Raw genomic sequence first — 19089 nt, 5'->3', positions numbered from 1 at the left:
GGGCCTAGTAAACTTTTTTTACTAGACATCTCTCAGGTGTATTATTGATGCTCTCATTGATACTATGTTTGTTTCTGAAGTGTGTGTGTGTGTGTGTGTGTGTGTGTGTGTGTGAGATATATAGAGAGAGAGGGGGGGCTTTGGTAGACTATTGCATTGGTCCATTCATTGAAGATGAACGCAATGCGACATCCTTTACTAGGCTCACCCACCAACAGTGCAGGTGCTCTACCGCTGATCCGAATGTATAGGTAAAAACCATATTATGCGTTTTCATCAATAAAAAAATTGCCAACATTTTTTTCGCTCGCACGCTTAAAGGATAACTCCACTATTTTGGGAAATTAGCTTATTTAACATCTTCCCTGGAGTTAGACAAGAAGATGCATACCTTTTTTGTCTCTGTGCGTGCATTTTAGCTTTGGGAATAGATGCTCCGTTAGCATAGCTTAGCTTCATCACTGGAAGTGAGGCAGGACAGTAGCCTTACAGTGTATTGCAAGGTCTGACATTGACCAAACTTGATATGCATGACCTTGGTGGGCTCTAGGTCAACTCCTGAAAAGGGGGTCAATGTCAGACTTTGCAATCAAAAGTTAGGGGGCTAATAACCCTTGCCATAATTTCAGTGCGCCCCTAACTTTTGATTGCAAGGTCTGACATTGACCCCCTTTTCAGGAGTTGACCTAGAGCCCACCAAGGTCATGCATATCAAGTTTGGTCAATGTCAGACCTTGCAATACACTGTAAGGCACTGTAAGGCTACTGTCCTGCCTCACTTCCAGTGATGAAGCTAAGCTATGCTAACGGAGCATCTATTCCCAAAGCTAAAATGCACGCACAGAGACAAAAAAGGTATGCATCTTCTTGTCTAACTCCAGGGAAGATGTTAAATAAGCTAATTTCCCAAAATAGTGGAGTTATCCTTTAAGCGCGCTCGCATTCACTGGGGGCCTACAAATACATTCTTTCATGGGGCCCAGAATCTGGAGCTACACCCCTGGATACAGGTATAAAGACACTATGGTAGTAGTCATACTGGCCAGCAGCGTAACTAGAGTAGGTAAAGGATATTATGTACAGATGTAGATATAGTATACAGATATACAAATTATATAATAATGTAAACACGATATATGACTATATTGTAATACATAAGCTGAAAATGCGTAGCGTTATGTGCAGAGTTAACAAAATTGGCTCCTGGTTGGGGTTGGGGGCATGCTTCCTGGTTGGTTAATGCGGAACCTTTGTCATATAAGCACTACCGGAATTATTTTCTTCACGCACCGGAAGTCCTCAGGGTGACTTTCCACAACAGGACAAGTATGATGATGACGGCGAGGCGTGGGACTGCTGTAGATGCGATATAATGATATTTATAGACGTGTCATATTTATGTTTTTATACCTATTAGTCTGTGTACATAGATAACGATATGGCGGCGTGGACGTGTCGGTTTGTTTTTCATCGATGCGCCTCTATCGCTGCTCGAACTGGAGCAGCAGCTGACAGGTGAGTTAGTTTGGTAGCTAGGTTAGCTGGCGTTACAGTAGCTGCTACAGTCACCTACTTCCGCCGTGTATTTGGATACTGCACTGATTGATGAATGAATGAATGAATGATTGATTGATTGAACACTTTATTAATTACGGCTCAATACATACAATTGTTAAGGGGATCATGCAGACCAGAGAAAGGCTTTCGTCTTGTTTACATCAGGGTCCCCCATTTTCAATTCATCACAACATATGACATACACGACTTACAGATAGACAGTACTGCTACATCTATACATTTATGACATACCAGATTTACAAATACAGTACTGTTTGTGATACAAAAAGAGTCCAGAAAAGAGAGTATATACATTTGACGTGCTGCAAAAATGCAACTAACTCGACATTTCAGTTAGTTGACTGAGAAAAAAAATTGTTGTTTTTGTCTGTGGATAAAACTCTTAACATCTCTAATCTCTTGACAATAACACGTATGAGCTTGTATTCACAGCATTTAATCGCAGACATTATTAGTAGGAAAACAACAGGTGATTCACGATTGTCATTAAATAACGGGCGATTGTTATTGAATTAACTGTGGCCGGCCGGTCAGCTGTGCCACTGTGCCGTACTGGCACTGCAGGCATGGCATGATCTCTTACCGGCAGTGTTGGGCAAGTTACTTTAAAAAAGTAACTAGTTACAGTTACTAGTTACTTCTTCCAAAAATTAACTAAATTACTTACTCAGTTACAAATTATAAAAGTAACTAGTTACTTCAGAAAGTAACTATTGCGTTACTTTCAAGTTTTTTTTTTTACATAAACAACATACACAAATCTAAACTATTTTAATGTTGCTGTGGGACAAAGTGAGACTAGCCTCCAATCAAATGCCATGTGTAGGCTATGTAGATATAATAATTACTATGTTTATATAGTGGATCATACAAATACAAACAGAATAGATGTTTAGGAACTTTTGATATGTATTGCCCCTCAACAGGCCACAACTGTGCAACATTAAATTATGCTTGTTAAGCACTATACCAAAAATAAATAACAAATATATACTGATTGATTGAACATTTTAATTAACAGATTTCAGAATGGGTACAATACAGTACGGCTCAATACACACAATTGTTAAGGGGATGCAGACCAGAGAGAGTTTCGTCTTGTTTACATCAGGGTCCCCCATTTTCAATTCATGACATTTATGACGAAAGTCTTTCTCTGGTCTGCATCCCCTTAACAATTGTATGTATTGAGCTGTACTGTACTGTACCCATTCTGCAATCTGTTAATAAACTTTTCAATCAATCAATCAATGACATACACAACATACAGATATAAGAATCTAATCGAATCATCTAAACTAATCTAATCATTACATTTAAGACATGCATGACATACAGGCAAACCATGACGACCATCCCGACGCAGGATTTAAACATCACGACGCCCGATAGCCGGCTAGCCAGCGGAGCTAACGGCGAAAACATCCAGGAACAAAGGACTCTGGACCGAGTCCTTTGTTGTACCAGCACGGCGCGGGTCCCGACCCCCCCCTCCCCCCTTCCCACCCACGTCAACAAAGCCCCCCCAACCGGCAACCCCACGGACAAATCGCCTGATAAACTAGCCAACCTAGCCAGGCTGGCTATGTTTACCAGCCCAGGAGAACAAAAGGTTGCCGCCAGAAAAGAAAGGACAAAGGACTCCCCCTCCCCACACACCAACACACAGTCCTCACGGAGACAACAACAAAGCCCCCCCCCTCCCTCCCCCACAGCAGCACCAGAAGACCATTACCTGGAACTCGAAGACATCAATAACACAGCTAATAAAAACGGACTACACATCTTTCACCTTAATGTAAACAGCATTAAGCATAAGCTGGACGAATTAAGAAACCTGTTTATGAGCGGTAAGGTAGACATAATTTGCTTTACTGAAACTAAACTTGATCCATCTGTAACAGACCCTGAAATAGAAATAGAGAACTATACTATAGTCCGTAATGACAGAAACCAGTATGGAGGTGGTGTTTGTATGTACATACATAAGGACACCAAATTCATTACCCGTACTGACCTTCATCATGAGGCAATTGAAACCGTATGGGTGGAAATTTTATTTGAAAGGGCAAAATCTGTTCTAGTCGGCACAATATACAGACCGCCAGATCAAACTGGCTTTTATGATACTTTGGATGTGTGCTTAGCTGGAGCTGAGGATGCGGAAAAAATTCTTATTGGGGATTGGAACACGGATATGCAACAAAAAAATGCACCCGTCTTCAAATCCTTCAATAGGTTTTGTGATCTGCACGGCCTCAGCCAACTAATCACCCAACCCACAAGGATATGTGAATCAACTCAGACTACCATTGACCTCATACTGACCTCTGACAAGTCCAAGATCTCCAGTAAAGGGGTTATAGCATGCGGGTTAAGTGATCATTACATGATATTCTGTACCCGCAAAAAGCTAAAACTAAAGGCTGGCTGTCACAAAACAGTCACATCTAGAGACCTCAAAACCTACTCTAGCGAGGCCTTTAACCTTGAACTGGAGAGTCTGGACTGGTCAGATGAACTCAATGGTACACTGGTTGAAGAAACTTGGCTTGGCTTCAAAACCAAATTTTCATCAATACTAAACAAAATGGCCCCCCTAAGAACCACCAGGGTAAAAAATCGCGCTGAGCCATGGATGCACACTGAAATACTGACCGCTATGAAAGCCAGAGACAAAAAATGCTCTGAGTTTCGTAAAAGTCAGTCAAAGCTTACCAAAAGCACGAGCAGTGAACTCCAAGACCACGTGACTGAACTCAAACTAGAAAGAAACAGACTAAGAAATGACGTAAACTCCATGATCAAAACTGCTAAAAAAAATTTCATCAATGACAAAACCGAGGAAAACAAAAATAAACCACGTGAACTTTGGAAATTACTCAACAATCAACTAGGCTGCAGTAAAAAACTCAAAACCAGGTTCTCAAACATAAACATAAAGACGGACAACACGCTCATCACAGACAAGCTGGATGTAGCCAATTACTTAAACACTTTCTTCACAAACATAGCCACAACACTGGTAAACAAACTACCCTCCCACTCAGGGCAGTATGGGGTAGAACACATAGTAGCATACTACATGAACCTAGGCGTCCACAAAGACTACTTCAAACTGGAAATAGTAACTACAGATGAGGTACTCAAAAAACTGAGCGCCCTCCAACCAAACAAGGCCACTGGCCATGACAACATCCCCTCCAAATTCCTCAGAGACTCAGCAGCAGCCATCACCCCAGTCATCACACACATAATAAACCTCTCCATAAAACAGGGACACGTCCCCAAGGACTTCAAAATTGCGAGAGTAACACCCCTGCACAAAAAGGGCAGCAAATTAGACCCGGGTAACTACCGCCCTGTTTCTATCCTTACATCCATCTCGAAAGTCATGGAAAAAATAGTATACGAACAGATCGAAAAGTACCTCGCGGAAAAAAATCTAATCTACGAATTCCAATCTGGCTTCAGAACATCCCACTCCACTGACACATGCCTTCTCTACTTGAACGACCACATCAAACAAGAGGTGGACGCGGGCAAATACTGCGGCATGGTCATGCTGGACCTACAAAAGGCCTTCGACACTGTCAATCACACCATTCTGATTGACAAGCTAAAAGCAATTGGTTTTGATAGTTTATCAGTGAGCTGGATACAATCCTACCTGGAGGGGAGGGAACAGATGGTGGAAGTAAACGGTACCCTATCCCCCCCCCTCACAGTGAGCTGTGGTGTTCCACAAGGAAGCATACTAGGACCGCTACTATTCCTAATTTATGCAAATGACATGTCGTCAGCTTGTGACTGCAACTTGTTCCTGTTTGCGGACGACTCAGCCCTGCTGGTCTCTGACAAGAACAAGTTACAGGTTGAAAAAGCCCTCAGCTCGGAACTAGGCAAAATCTGCATATGGCTCGCCGACAACAAACTATCATTACACATGGGCAAAACAGAGTCCATTCTCTTCGGCTCAAATAACAAACTCAGCAAGACCGACGGCTTCTCGGTTACAGTGGGTGACAATATTATCACAAGGAAAGATGAAATTACCTACCTGGGTTCCATCCTAGAGGCTAATCTTTCCTGTGACAAAATGGCATCCAATGTAATAAAAAAAGTCAACCAACGAACGCGATTCTTGTACCGGATCTCCTCTCTGGTAAACAAGAATACCCTGAAGACTCTAGCAGGAGCACTCATTCAAGGGTACTACGACTATGCTTGCACCTCATGGTACCAAAGCACCTCAAAGGCACTAAAAAACAAATTACAAACATCTCAAAACAAGCTAGTCAGACTACTACTTGACCTGACTCCTAGAACCCACCTCACCCCTGCCCACTTTGACAACCTAGGATGGCTTAGAGTAGACGACAGAGTACAGCAACTTGCAATGGGCCTGGTCTACAAGATACACTACGCGACCAAGGTACCCATGTACATGTCAAAATACTTCCCAAAGGTCAGTGAATACCACGATCACAACACCAGAGGGAGCTCCACAAATCATGTAAAACCCAGATTCGGCTCAAACAAGGGACTAAACACGTTTCGCAATTATGCCACATCAATGTGGAACGCCCTGCCTAAAGCTGTAAAGGAATGTGAATCACTACCCACCTTCAAAAACACTCTCAAAAAACACCTACGTGAGACTGCAATTCGAAACTGGCCCCTACAAATGTCCTAACCTAGTTGTACAGTAAATGACCAAGTAAGGCTTTGTCAATATTCCAATGTACAGTGTAAAATGTGTGTGTGTCCCCTACCCAACCCCCCCCCCCCCCCCCACCTCCAATGTACAGCCCTCACCCAACCCACCCAACCCCACCCCACCAACCTCCTCCAATGTACAGTTTCTACGCCAAATGTATATACACTCCTTTTCTGGACACTTTTGTATCACAAACAGTACTGTATTTGCAAATCTGATATGTCATAAATGTATAGATGTAGCAGTACTGTCTATCTGTATGTCATGTATGTCATATATGTTATGATGAATTGAAAATGGGGGACCCTGGTGGAAACAAGACGAAAGTCTTTCTCTGGTCTGCATCCCCTTAACAATTGTATGTATTGAGATGTACTGTACTGTACCCATTCTGCAATCTGTTAATAAACTTTTCAATCAATTCAATCAATCAATCAATCAGATATATATATATCTCTGAGCAGCTGAAGCCTGTGCTATTAAACCAGGAAGTGCAGCACTGTTGATAAGGCTGTCAGCACTGCAGTATAGCCACTCAGTGCCCTGCGCTGCAAAGAGTGAACACTGAACACAAAACGCTCAAGGACCCGCGGTCTCATGTTGACATTGTGTTGTTCGTTGGATTCGTTTTTGAGCTCAAAACGTACACTACACGGACCGCGGTCTCATGCTGACTGATCAGTGATCGCTTGTCTTGTCGCGCTGTGTGTCAGACTCTGGATGCTTTAGACACCCGCCCACCTCCACCTCTGATTGGCTTACCATGACATTGTATTCAACCTCAGCCAATCGTCAGCATGTATGCTTGGCTCGCGCACTGTCCACTAAACAAGGAAGAACATTATTATTGCCTCTCGGCGCAGAGATATGTCTGATGAAAGAAACAGGTTCATTCATAGTAACGCGCCGCATTTTTTTGTAGTAACGGTAACGACGTTATTAAGATTGGAAGAGTAATCCGTTAGATTACTCGTTACTGAAAAAACGAACGCCGTTAGTAACGAAGTTACTTATAGTGCCGTTATTCCCATCACTGCTTACCGGTAATAATAAAATAATTATAATAATAATAATAAATAATAATCACCTTTCATACATGAATTGTAGCTCAAGGTGCGTTACAGCAAATATTCACACAGTTTAAAACCTGACAGTCTTTCTTCCCTGTTTGATATACCTAGAGCCATATGAAATCCGTTTTATTATTTTCCAAATTCCATTTTATTTTTTCCCAAATTCCGTTTTTTCCGTTTTAATATTTCAGAATTCTGTATTTTGCTTTTTATGCTCATTTTACCATCAGAAATAGTGTCTAATAAGTGGGAATGAATAAATGTCTACAATTGAATATGATATAACAGTCCATTTAATGTTTTTAAGTGCTGCAACTCAGAAATACAGTTACATTTTACACAATACTTTTCAAATAATATTGTGACAAAATAAAAATACACATTTCAAGTGTAAACAATAGATACAGCTAGCTACTACTGACATTATCACAATGTCAGTAGCCTAGCTATATCTATTTTATTGTGATGAAATATAGTAATGCATAATTTAGGCACCTTTAGTTTAGTTTATTTCGTTTATAAAGGACAGTGTATAATGACAATCGTTTGCATTAAACAAATGGATTGCAACAGATTTAGCAAGAAGCTATCATTTCCATCTATAGTCCTATGTACTGTAAAACGTTTCATAGCTATTTAAGTTTATTTCGATTATAAAGGGCAGTGTATAATGACTCGTTTGCATTAAACAAATGGATGAGTGCACTAGATTTAGCAAGAAGCTATCATTTCCATCTATAGTCCTATGTACTGTAACGTTTCATAGCTATTTAAGTTTATTTAGATTATAAAAGGCAGTGTATAATGACTCGTTTGCATTAAACAAATGGATGGGTGTACTAGATTTAGCAAGAAGCGATCATGTCCTAACGTTATAGCTATTTAAACCACAAAATAGTGTCGCAAGTGTTTTTGTGGCTCCAGTCCACGGAACGTTGACAGAATTAGCAAAACACCTTATCGCCGGAGGCATAAAAGTCATTAGGATACTGCTCTGCTCTGAATTGAGGGCTTATTGGGGAATTTATTAGCTTCTTGACTATGTTAACACAAGCAGCCAGACGCTTGAGCACCGCGGCTGTGTTGTGTGTAACCCGCTCTAGCGTCCGCCTCCCCGGTCGCGTGTGCACCAAGCGTTCCACCCAAAAACGGAATTTCAGTCCAGATTAGGCCAAATTCTGCAATATTCCACGTTTTGCAGTTGATTCCATTTTTATTGGTCAATTCCGCGATTCCGTCCGCGATTCCGTGAACGCGGATTTCATATGGCTCTAGATATACCCACACACAGTTTAAAACCTAGACAGTCTTCAAGATTGGAGCAGAAATAGCATAAGAATAGCAACATAAACAATCAAATAGTTCTCAATTACAATACACTAATCACAGTGTGGATGCATGTCAAAGTGACAATGCATTAAAAGGCTACAGTGAAGAGATACGATTTTATCTTCTATCTGATCTTATTAAAAAATATTTAGTGAGCTAGCCTCCCTAATGTCAATAGGTAAAGTTCCATAGTTTTGGTGCGTAATTAGCAAAGACTGCATCCATGACTTTCTCTTGGCTGTTGCCAGGAACCTTCAATAAACCAGTAGATGATCATAGTGTTCTTGGGGGCACATAGTTGACAAGAGAATTGGCAATGTAGCTTGGTCCTGTTCCATTTAGGGCTTTGTATATGAGTAGGACCTTAAAATCAATTCTAAATGTTACCGGAAGCCAGTGCAGAGTAGCTTTGATTGATTGATTGAAAATTGTATTACAGAATGGGTACAATACAGTACGACTCAACTCAACTTCGGGGCGACAGTGGCTCAGGAGGTAGAGCAGTCGTCTGGCAATCCGGAGGTTCCCGGTTCGATTCCCGCTCCTCCCGGGCAGCGTGTCGATGTGTCCTTGAGCAAGACACTTAACCCCTAATTGCTCCCGATGAGCAGGTTGGCACCTTGCATGGTTGCCTCCACCATCGGTGTGTGAATGTGTGAGTGAATGCGTGAGTGAACGGGTAAAATGTGAGTAACAAATTGTAAAGCGCTTTGGATAAAAGCGCTATATAAAAAAGCAGCCATTTACCATTCAATACACACAATTGTTAAGGGGATGCAGACCAGAGAAAGACTTTCGTCTTGTTTACATCATGGTCCCCCAGCTAACTAAGGCTAAGAGAATAATCAAAGACTCTAGTCACCCAAACAACTGCCTCTTTGAACTGCTGCGGTCAGGCAAGCGATACCGGAGTCTCATGGCCAGTACAGAGAGACTCAGAAGGAGCTTCTATCCCAAGGCCATTAGGATGCTCAATGACAGCCCACTCCCAGGAGCTCATACAGAAAAAAGCATTTCATGGAAAAGAATTCTGTATTTTACTATGACAACTAATAAACATACTTGAACTTGAACTAACACTAGGGGTGTAACGATGCGACCTCACAACAATTAATTTTCGATTACGATTATTCAGGCAACGATTCAATGCATCATGAAATCTCTTCATTTGACTTCGATTTGATAAATTTTCGATCAGTTAATTCCCCAAAATAATTTGAATACACAAATGTGGCTGGGGGAACTGATTCACTCAGCATTAATGGACTATAGGTCAATAAAAACAATAATAAAAAAAATAAAAAAAAAATATTTTAGATTATAATCGAACATTTTCAAATCGATGCAGTTGAATCGTCACATTATTTTCAAATCGATGCAGTTGAATCGTCACATTAGAATCGATGCATTTCGATTAATCGATGCATCGTTACACCCCTGAACTAATGTGCTCTCTCCTCTTGGTTCTATTTAATAGCCTAGCTGCAGAGTTTTGAATGAGCTGAAGTATTTGCATTACAGTAGTCAAATCGGCTTGAAATCAAGGCATGGATCAGTTTTTCAGCGTTCTTTTGATTTATAAATGGTCGTACTTTAGCTATGTTTCTAAGGTGGAAGAATGATATTTTTCTCACCTTGTTGATGTGGGGACTATGGTTAGGGTCTATGATAACACCCAAGACTTTTAGGTTTAATCCAAGGAGCAAGTTTCCCCATATTATTCAGTAGCATTTCTCTTTTTCTTATAGGGCCGACTAGTAGGATTTCAGTTTTGTCCTACTTTTTAATTTTAAATAATTGCTCATCCATTTGTTTATTGCTAAAAGACGGGCAGTAATGGCGTTAATAGCTGCAGCATCATATAGTTAGCAGAGATGTACAGGTGGACTGAGGACCCTTGTACTTCATTATATAGCGTTGACGTCATTACAAACCTCCCTTTGATGTTCAGTAGAAAGAAAGGAGTGTCTGAGGCACTTTTGTGGGGCCTCTAGGCAAAAGATGACAAGATGGTAATGCGCTTTGTGCGGTGGCTTTCAGTGGGCAGGGCTTTCCCTAAACAACGTGCAGTGCGATGACACGCCAGCGCCTCCATGTGGTTTTAAAAAATAAAATACAGTTGGGGCCAGAATACGTGATTGCTCAGTCCTCTGTTCCTTTTGTAAATGCTAAATGGCTGCTTTTTTATATATCACTTTTATCTAAAGCGCTTTACAATTTGTTACTCACATTTTACCCATTCACTCACACATTCATTCACACACCGACGGCGGAGGCAACCATGCAAGGTGCCAACCTGCTCATCGGGAGCAATTGGGGGTTAAGTGTCTTGCTCAAGGACACATCGACACGCTGCCCGGGAGGAGCGGGAATCGAACCGGGAACCTCCGGATTGCCAGACGACTGCTCTACCTCCCAAGCCACTGTCGCCCCTTTGTTCCACTGTGTGTGTGTGTGTGTTCAAGTTCAAGTTTGTTTTTATTTGTCAGAACAAAATACAGGATACTTTATAATGAAATGCTTGTTTCTTATGAGCCCCTGAGAGTGTGCTACATACAGTAAAGAGAAAGTAAGAAAAAATTAAGCAGTAAAAAGTAGGTAAACTCAATATACATGTACAATAACAATATACAATACTGAGTAACAGTGAGGTATAATGCAGAGGTACAAAACTTGGGGTAGGACGTAGGGTGCAAATGAGGTATGAATGTTGTGCAAATCTCTTTAATAATAGTGTAATAAAGTGAGTGGTAAGGTGAGTGTTTGTTTAAAGTGAGTGTGTACATGTGGATGTGTGTGCAGTGTATGATGTGTTGTTACATAGTGTCATTGTCATTGAGCATCCTGATGGCCTGGGGATAGAAGCTCCTTCTGAGTCTCTCTGTACTGGCCATGAGACTCCGGTAGCGCTTGCCTGACCGCAGCAGTTCAAAGAGGCAGTTGGTTGGGTGACTAGAGTCTTTGATTATTCTCTTAGCCTTGGCCCTGCAACGCTTGTTATAAACGTCCTGGAGAGTGGGAAGCCCACCTCCAATTGTGCACTCAGCTGAACGGGCCACTCTCTGTAGTCTGTGTGTGCGTGCGTGCGTGCGTGCGTGCATGCATAGAAGCAAGTGATGTGTGTTTTCATATTCAACGTTAAATGGCTTTCTTTATTGTAAAAACGTTCCCTTCCGGACCACCCCTCAGTTGCGAGTCAGTGCCATCTTGTTTGAAAATCCCTGGTGGGGGAGAGAGGGGTTGCTACTGCTGGCCACACTTAAGGCTTTTACCAAGAGAGGCTGGGAGAAATTCATAGTATAATATGTTACTAAACTTCAACCCACACCTCGGGCTTTACCAAGAGAGGCCGGGAGAAATTCATAGTATAATATGTTACTAAACTTCAACCCACACGTCAGACCAAAACAAAAAAGTGCAGTACCAAGTGGGGCTCTTTTGCCTAGAGACCGCTGTTTGACGGCATATAGATTCTACTTGGTTAGGGATGAAGGTCCAGTGCTTCTCACAGTAAGACTGGAGAATCGAAGAGGAGAGCAGGTTACCGGAGCGCACGGATCATCTTTTAGTTTTCTTCATTGGGTACAAGAATGACTAAAGTTTTAACACAAAACAGCGTCTTCTTCAGAGCGATAAAACCCATATTTAGACGAGTGTGATCCTCTCTCTCCGTCTGCAGTCCCGTCCAGGCGCTGGGTCGTGTTCGAACGGTGAAGACGTCCACCGGGTATGATGAACACCTCACGGAGGAGAACAAGGAGTTCATGAACAGGAGCCTGACTGGGGAGTACAAGGCACTGATGGACAGCAAGCTAAACCCACTGAAAGATGAGCCCTGGCCCAGACATGACTGGACAGAAGGTAGGGGTGCATGCGTGTGAGAGATTCAAATTGGGGACACATGTCAGGCTAAAGACTAGCAGATTGGGGACCGCTTGTAGTATTGGGGACAAAAGCACTGCCTCCGAAAGCGCTGGTTAGTCAGTGGTTAAGGTTAGGTTAGGGTTAGTCTTGTGTAGCCAGACCTCTCTCCACACTACCTTACACTTCATTAGCGCTGTTCCAGCACTGGAGAGAGGTCTGGCTGAACCTATTATCATTCCGCTATATGGGAAGAAAACACTCTGGCTTATTTTGTATTTCTTTTAAACCAATTGCAATCCTCCTGGGCGGCGCTAAGCCCAGGATCCAGCCAAAATAGTGTTGCAGATAGCGGAAGGGGAGGAGAATTCTGACTGAAATAGTCAGCCTATGGTGTGCTTGTACCCACCGTCTATATCCTGTGATTCAGACTAGGTTTGGGACTAGGGAATGAATGTCAGTCAATGCAATATCTGCAAATGTGGCCTGTGTGGTGTGTGTGCTTGCATGCATTATGAGTAAAATGTTCTCTCTGTTGACTCTTTCTCGCTCTCTCTCTCCCTCTTCCAGGTAGTCGTAGAGTAGGGTTGATCGCGGTGAAGTTGGGGATGGCTCCTGTCTGGACGAAAGCAGGGGAGAGACATGTTGTGACAATGCTACAGGTAATAAAGAGAGCGACACACACACACACACACACAAGTCCCTCTCATTAGACTCGTAATTCCCTCATCTCATCTCTCATTTGACTTGTGCGTTTCATTTAGTCTCGTAAATAATTATGCTTTGCTGCAGTGTCAAGGCTATAAAACCTCAAGAGCAATGAAGCTCATAAGCGGTCTGTAAAAAAAAAGATTATAAAAAAAATTAAGAAAAAATAAAGTAATGACTGACTGATCAAAGCGCTAATCGAATAAATTGGAATGTTCCGGGGCGAGTGCGAAAAGGATGGAAATTGATGATATGGAGCAGGGTTGATTTTCACCAGCAGGCTTATGATTCACTATCGAGAGAGGCTCTGATGTGTTTTCAGTCAGAACTCCCCTCACAGCAAACGTCTGGCGAGGAGGGATTCAATCTGTAATTGAATCATTGAGCTCCGTGACTAACGCTGCATGCAGACGGGCAGCGGCTCCATCATTCAGTCACACAGAGTCCATCGGTTCCCTATAGGTCAGCAGCTCCAGTAACTGCTGGTGTTGACCAATAATAATAATTCATTACATTTATATAGCGCCTTTCTCAGACTCAAAGCGCTCCCCACAATGTAAGGTGGAAATGGCCTCCTTCACCACCACTGGTAGCACTCAACCTTGGGCTATGCAGGCTCAATGGCTGCCATACACTGACACCCGGCACACATCACACTACACAATGGTTGAACGGCTCAGGAGACAGGGATTGATATAAGCCAATTAAGGGGAAGGGATCATTAGGTGGCCTTGATGTCAGAGACCTGATTGGGAATTTGGTCAGGAACATTGAGGAACCCCCTACTCCTTACGATAAGCGTCCTGCGTTCTTTAACGACCAAATTCAGTCAGGACTTCGGTTTTAGCGTCTCATCCGAAGGACGGACCACAGTCAGTTGACTAGTTTTGTCACCCACACAAGGTTAACCACTCCTGGACTTTTGTCAGTCATTGTTCATTAACAGCCCATGTAGTGTTTAGTATTAAGTTATTCGTAGTCATAATAATAGTAATGATAATCATAATAATAATATCAACAACACAAAAAGATAATGTATTTTATTTAAGAAGCGTTTTTCAAGACTTTATATAAAAAAAGAAGAATTAAGAATACAGTACATTGAAAAACAAAAGCACAGGAAAAAAGACATTTGAAACAATAAAAAACAAATAAGATAAGTTGAATAACACTTGAAAAGGTGTGTTTGCATGCTTTCTTTTGAAGGAGGGGAGTTAATCTGAGTTCCTGATGTGAGTAGGGAGAGAGTTCCAGAGGTCAAGCATTGTTTTGTGTGGATTTAACTGGTTTTACACAGTGCCAACACTGACTGACTGACTGACTGACTGACTGACTGACTGACTGACTGACATGAATGAATGAATGAGTGACACTGCTGGTGTTGCACATCTTTTAAGTGATGTTCTGTTTTGGCACAGTTATTCAAATATTCAACTATTCAAAATGATAGAATAGAAGTACTTTCAGCACTACAGATCACTCACAATAAATATTTAGGTACCGGTAGTTAAAATCACAAATACGAATAAAAATACAGTCTGGGATATACATTCTAAAATGTGTATATACATTCTAAAATATACAGCCACAAATATACAGTAATGTACAGTAATAAATGTAGGAACATCTTTTTAACACATTAATTGTTATTGGCCGCCATGCGCTGAGTGCCAACAACGAGTAAACTTGTTGTTATGATCGTTATTTCTTTTATTTGCTATTGGCATTCATACTTCATCCAGGAAGCCTCCGGGAGCCAGCTGGACCCTGTCTGATATTGCAACGCCTCAATACCGCCGCCTGGTGGATTTTGGGCGAGTTACACTCTACTCTAAATCGGAAGTGGCGCTCGGTGCATCGGGGAAAAAGCTCCGCCAGAGATATCTTGTTACGTGGATCAATATACACCCCTCGAGTGCATTGGATCGCTTTCAAGACGCAATAATCAATATGCTTTCGCCGTTTATTGCGTCATACAAACGGAAAATGGATCTAGCAGATCGACGTCAAATTATTGGAAACTTTTTTCTCCAGACGCATCGGCCAGAGGTAAGAGGAATCTAACGTTATTTCCAGCTCGATTGTCCATTTATTTCATTGCAATCTGTCCGATCAACGTATGGTGTCTTACTAAAGAAAGCCGTTAGTGACAATCAAGGAATCATAAACGACCCCCCCCCCCTTTCCTTCATGCATGATGGAGCATAATGTATAGCGATCATATGCATTTCACATTTTTAATATAGCGTGTATAGGGACGAAACAGCAATCGATAATGTATAATGCGCGTCGGGGCCTATAGCGTGCGTTCTAGGAATTACTGCTATACAGTCTAAAAACATACTTATATTCTCGACGGTACTAACACGACAATGTATGAATGGAAAAATATAACGTTCCCACATCCGGAACGATGGATACCCGATGTTGAATGGGCCATAGTAATGTCGATATAGCTATAATATTTAAAAAGTTATAGCCCTGCAAAGAAGGTGAGCCACTCCATAGGCTTACAGACAGCACTAGCAGAGAGTGGTAAAGATGGGCATACTGCATGGCACCCAATGTGTTAAGTGTCGATGTAACAGTAAAAAGTCCAGGAAGATTACCAGAGTTTGTACTGTCACTGTGTGCTCAGTGAGGCACAGTGATGCATTGTATAGTCTGATGGCTGTTGGAATGAAGGACTTCCTGTGCTGTTCAGTGTTGTAGGTATTCAGCAATTTTTTTTAAAACTTTTATTCTTTTTCACGCTTTTATTTTGTAGACAAAATTGCCATACCGGAAGTGAAACTGCTTCTGCACGCTGTGCTGCTGCCCGACAGAGATTTGTGATTACTGCAAGGCCGCTGTTTATTAGACTATTGATGGTGACATCTTCTCTATATAAGGGCTCCCGTAGGTGAAGACAGTGAAGCTAACTGTTTCTCTATAAAAGCTCCTGGAGGTGAAGACAGTTAAGCGAACATCTTCTCTATAAGAGCTCCTGGAGGTGACGCACCTGTTTACACAGACCTCTCTCTGTCCTCCAGGTCCAGGACTGCCATGTGTTGAAGCACCTCTTTACACAGACCTCTCTCTGTCCTCCAGGTCCAGGACTGCCATGTGTTGAAGCACCTGTTTACACAGACCTCTCTCTGTCCTCCAGGTCCAGGACTGCCATGTGTTGAAGCACCTGTTTACACAGACCTCTCTCTGTCCTCCAGGTCCAGGACTGCCATGTGTTGAAGCACCTGTTTACACAGACCTCTCTCTGTCCTCCAGGTCCAGGACTGCCATGTGTTGAAGCACCTGTTTACACAGACCTCTCTCTGTCCTCCAGGTCCAGGACTGCCATGTGTTGAAGCACCTGTTTACACAGACCTCTCTCTGTCCTCCAGGTCCAGGACTGCCATGTGTTGAAGCACCTGTTTACACAGACCTCTCTCTGTCCTCCAGGTCCAGGACTGCCATGTGTTGAAGCACCTGTTTACACGGACCTCTCTCTGTCCTGCAGGTCCAGGACTGCCATGTGTTGAAGCACCTGTTTACACAGACCTCTCTCTGTCCTCCAGGTCCAGGACTGCCATGTGTTGAAGCACCTGTTTACACAGACCTCTCTCTGTCCTCCAGGTCCAGGACTGCCATGTGTTGAAGCACCTGTTTACACAGACCTCTCTCTGTCCTGCAGGTCCAGGACTGCCATGTGTTGAAGCACCTGTTTACACAGACCTCTCTCTGTCCTGCAGGTCCAGGACTGCCATGTGTTGAAGCACCTGTTTACACAGACCTCTCTCTGTCCTGCAGGTCCAGGACTGCCATGTGTTTAAGCACCTGTTTACACGGACCTCTCTCTGTCCTCCAGGTCCAGGACTGCCATGTGTTGAAGCACCTGTTTACACGGACCTCTCTCTGTCCTCCAGGTCCAGGACTGCCATGTGTTGAAGCACCTGTTTACACGGACCTCTCTCTGTCCTCCAGGTCCAGGACTGCCATGTGTTGAAGCACCTGTTTACACAGACCTCTCTCTGTCCTCCAGGTCCAGGACTGCCATGTGTTGAAGCACCTGTTTACACGGACCTCTCTCTGTCCTCTAGGTCCAGGACTGCCATGTGTTGAAGCACCTGTTTACACAGACCTCTCTCTGTCCTGCAGGTCCAGGACTGCCATGTGTTGAAGCACCTGTTTACACGGACCTCTCTCTGTCCTGCAGGTCCAGGACTGCCATGTGTTGAAGCACCTGTTTACACAGACCTCTCTCTGTCCTCCAGGTCCAGGACTGCCATGTGTTGAAGCACCTGTCCAAAGAGGACCACGACGGCAACACCGCTGCCCTGATCGTCGGAGGGAAAAACTCATCCGCCTTCTATGTAAGAATCGTTCTCTACGATACGCGTGTACAATCCCAACAGTAGCCTGTAGAACCCGTTTCATGCCTTCATTTGCTGCTGTTCTCAGGCTTGATGCACTGCAAAAGGAAATCCCTTCCACTAAGATGGTAACTGGAAGGCTACTGGCTTATTGTCAAATGCATGAAATACTGAACACTAGAATGCAGCTCAATCTGTAACATGCAAGTGGCAATAGCCTCTTAACAGGCGGCCCCAAATTGGCCATTTTAGTTTTCATTTTTGAGGACTGCATACTTTTTTTGCAAACCAAAATACGTACTATACTTTATACTTTTACCACGTGCATGAGCCTGGTCTCTTTTGAAAACTCACCTTTAGTGCTAATGAAATAGAGTAACATAGGTCTGAACTTGAGTTGTAGAAAAACCTTTTTTGTGGTTAGTAGTATACCAGAAGTAGTATTTTCCCAGAATGGCTCGATGCTTAAACAACTCCCGAGATCCATAGCCTGAAGTCTTATGTAGTACATGTCCAAATTTCATAAATGTCCGTTCAGAAATTAGTGATTAGGAGTGATTTTGGCAATGGTATATTCCTTAGGGTTTATCTCTAAATGAACATCACCGATCCACACCAAGAGGGAATGTGGGAAATTGATTGATTGAATCACGTTGTGATCGGAGGAATCGAGAAAAGAAGGCTGGGTTTGAGATTCAATTCTCGTCATTTGAACACACGCATGCGTGCATGACACGTAGGCCTGAACAAACAAACCTACCAATGAATGAACGGAACACCGTGATCATAGAGGAGCCTCTAATAAATATATTGTGTTGGAATAACAATCTGTCATGTGGCTGGACCAGTAACTATAAAAACCAGTATTCTTTAGATGCCTCATGAATATGGGTCTATATTAATTAGCACAGTTGAAATGTACATTTTTAGCAACATTTATGGACACACATGAAACAAGTCCAGATGCTGCTCAGACTCATGGCATTTCCTCTCACTTCGTGGTAATAGTTACACTGCTGGCTAGTATGACTACTACCAGAGTGTCTTTATACCTGTATCACTGTACATATTAATATTACAACTCGTACATCTGATTAGCACTATTACTCAGTAGTACTAATTTATATATTTTATACCCAGTTGAATCACCTGTACATTATATATTACTATTGCATAGGGATGCTCGATATTGGCTTTTTTACCGATACCGATATTCCGATATTGTCCAACTCTTAATTTCGATACCGATACCGATACCGATATCAACCGATACCGATATATGCAGGGTTTCCCCCCAAAAAAACGGAATAATTTCAGGTAACTAATAATTTCACTGGATGCATTCAAAAGGCTTTCTAAATGTAAGCATTATCTGTGCAAAATATGATAATTAAAAAAGTAAAAATTAACATTACATATCTCTTGTTGTTGAATTAAACCAAAATGCATACTTTTGACAATAAATAAAATA

At 42.4% G+C, this 19089-nt stretch overlaps 1 protein-coding gene across 1 annotated transcript in view; it reads left to right on the top strand.

Moving 5' to 3' along the window:
* Positions 1-1308: 1308 nt before the first annotated feature.
* mrpl3 (mitochondrial ribosomal protein L3) overlaps positions 1309-19089 on the top strand; it is a 44846-nt gene continuing 27065 nt past the window's right edge. The window contains exons 1-4 of the mRNA XM_084313508.1: positions 1309-1515; positions 12380-12561; positions 13132-13223; positions 17520-17618. Coding sequence (XP_084169634.1) covers positions 1439-1515; positions 12380-12561; positions 13132-13223; positions 17520-17618 — 450 coding nt within the window. The 5' untranslated portion in view covers positions 1309-1438. The remainder of the gene's footprint in view (positions 1516-12379; positions 12562-13131; positions 13224-17519; positions 17619-19089) is intronic.

The sequence above is a fragment of the Notolepis coatsorum genome (assembly GCF_963971535.1).
Source record: "Notolepis coatsorum genome assembly, chromosome: 4".
NCBI lineage: Eukaryota > Metazoa > Chordata > Actinopteri > Aulopiformes > Paralepididae > Notolepis > Notolepis coatsorum.
The sequence above is the reverse complement of the archived record's forward strand: the minus strand, read 5'-3'. Positions and strand labels throughout refer to the sequence as shown.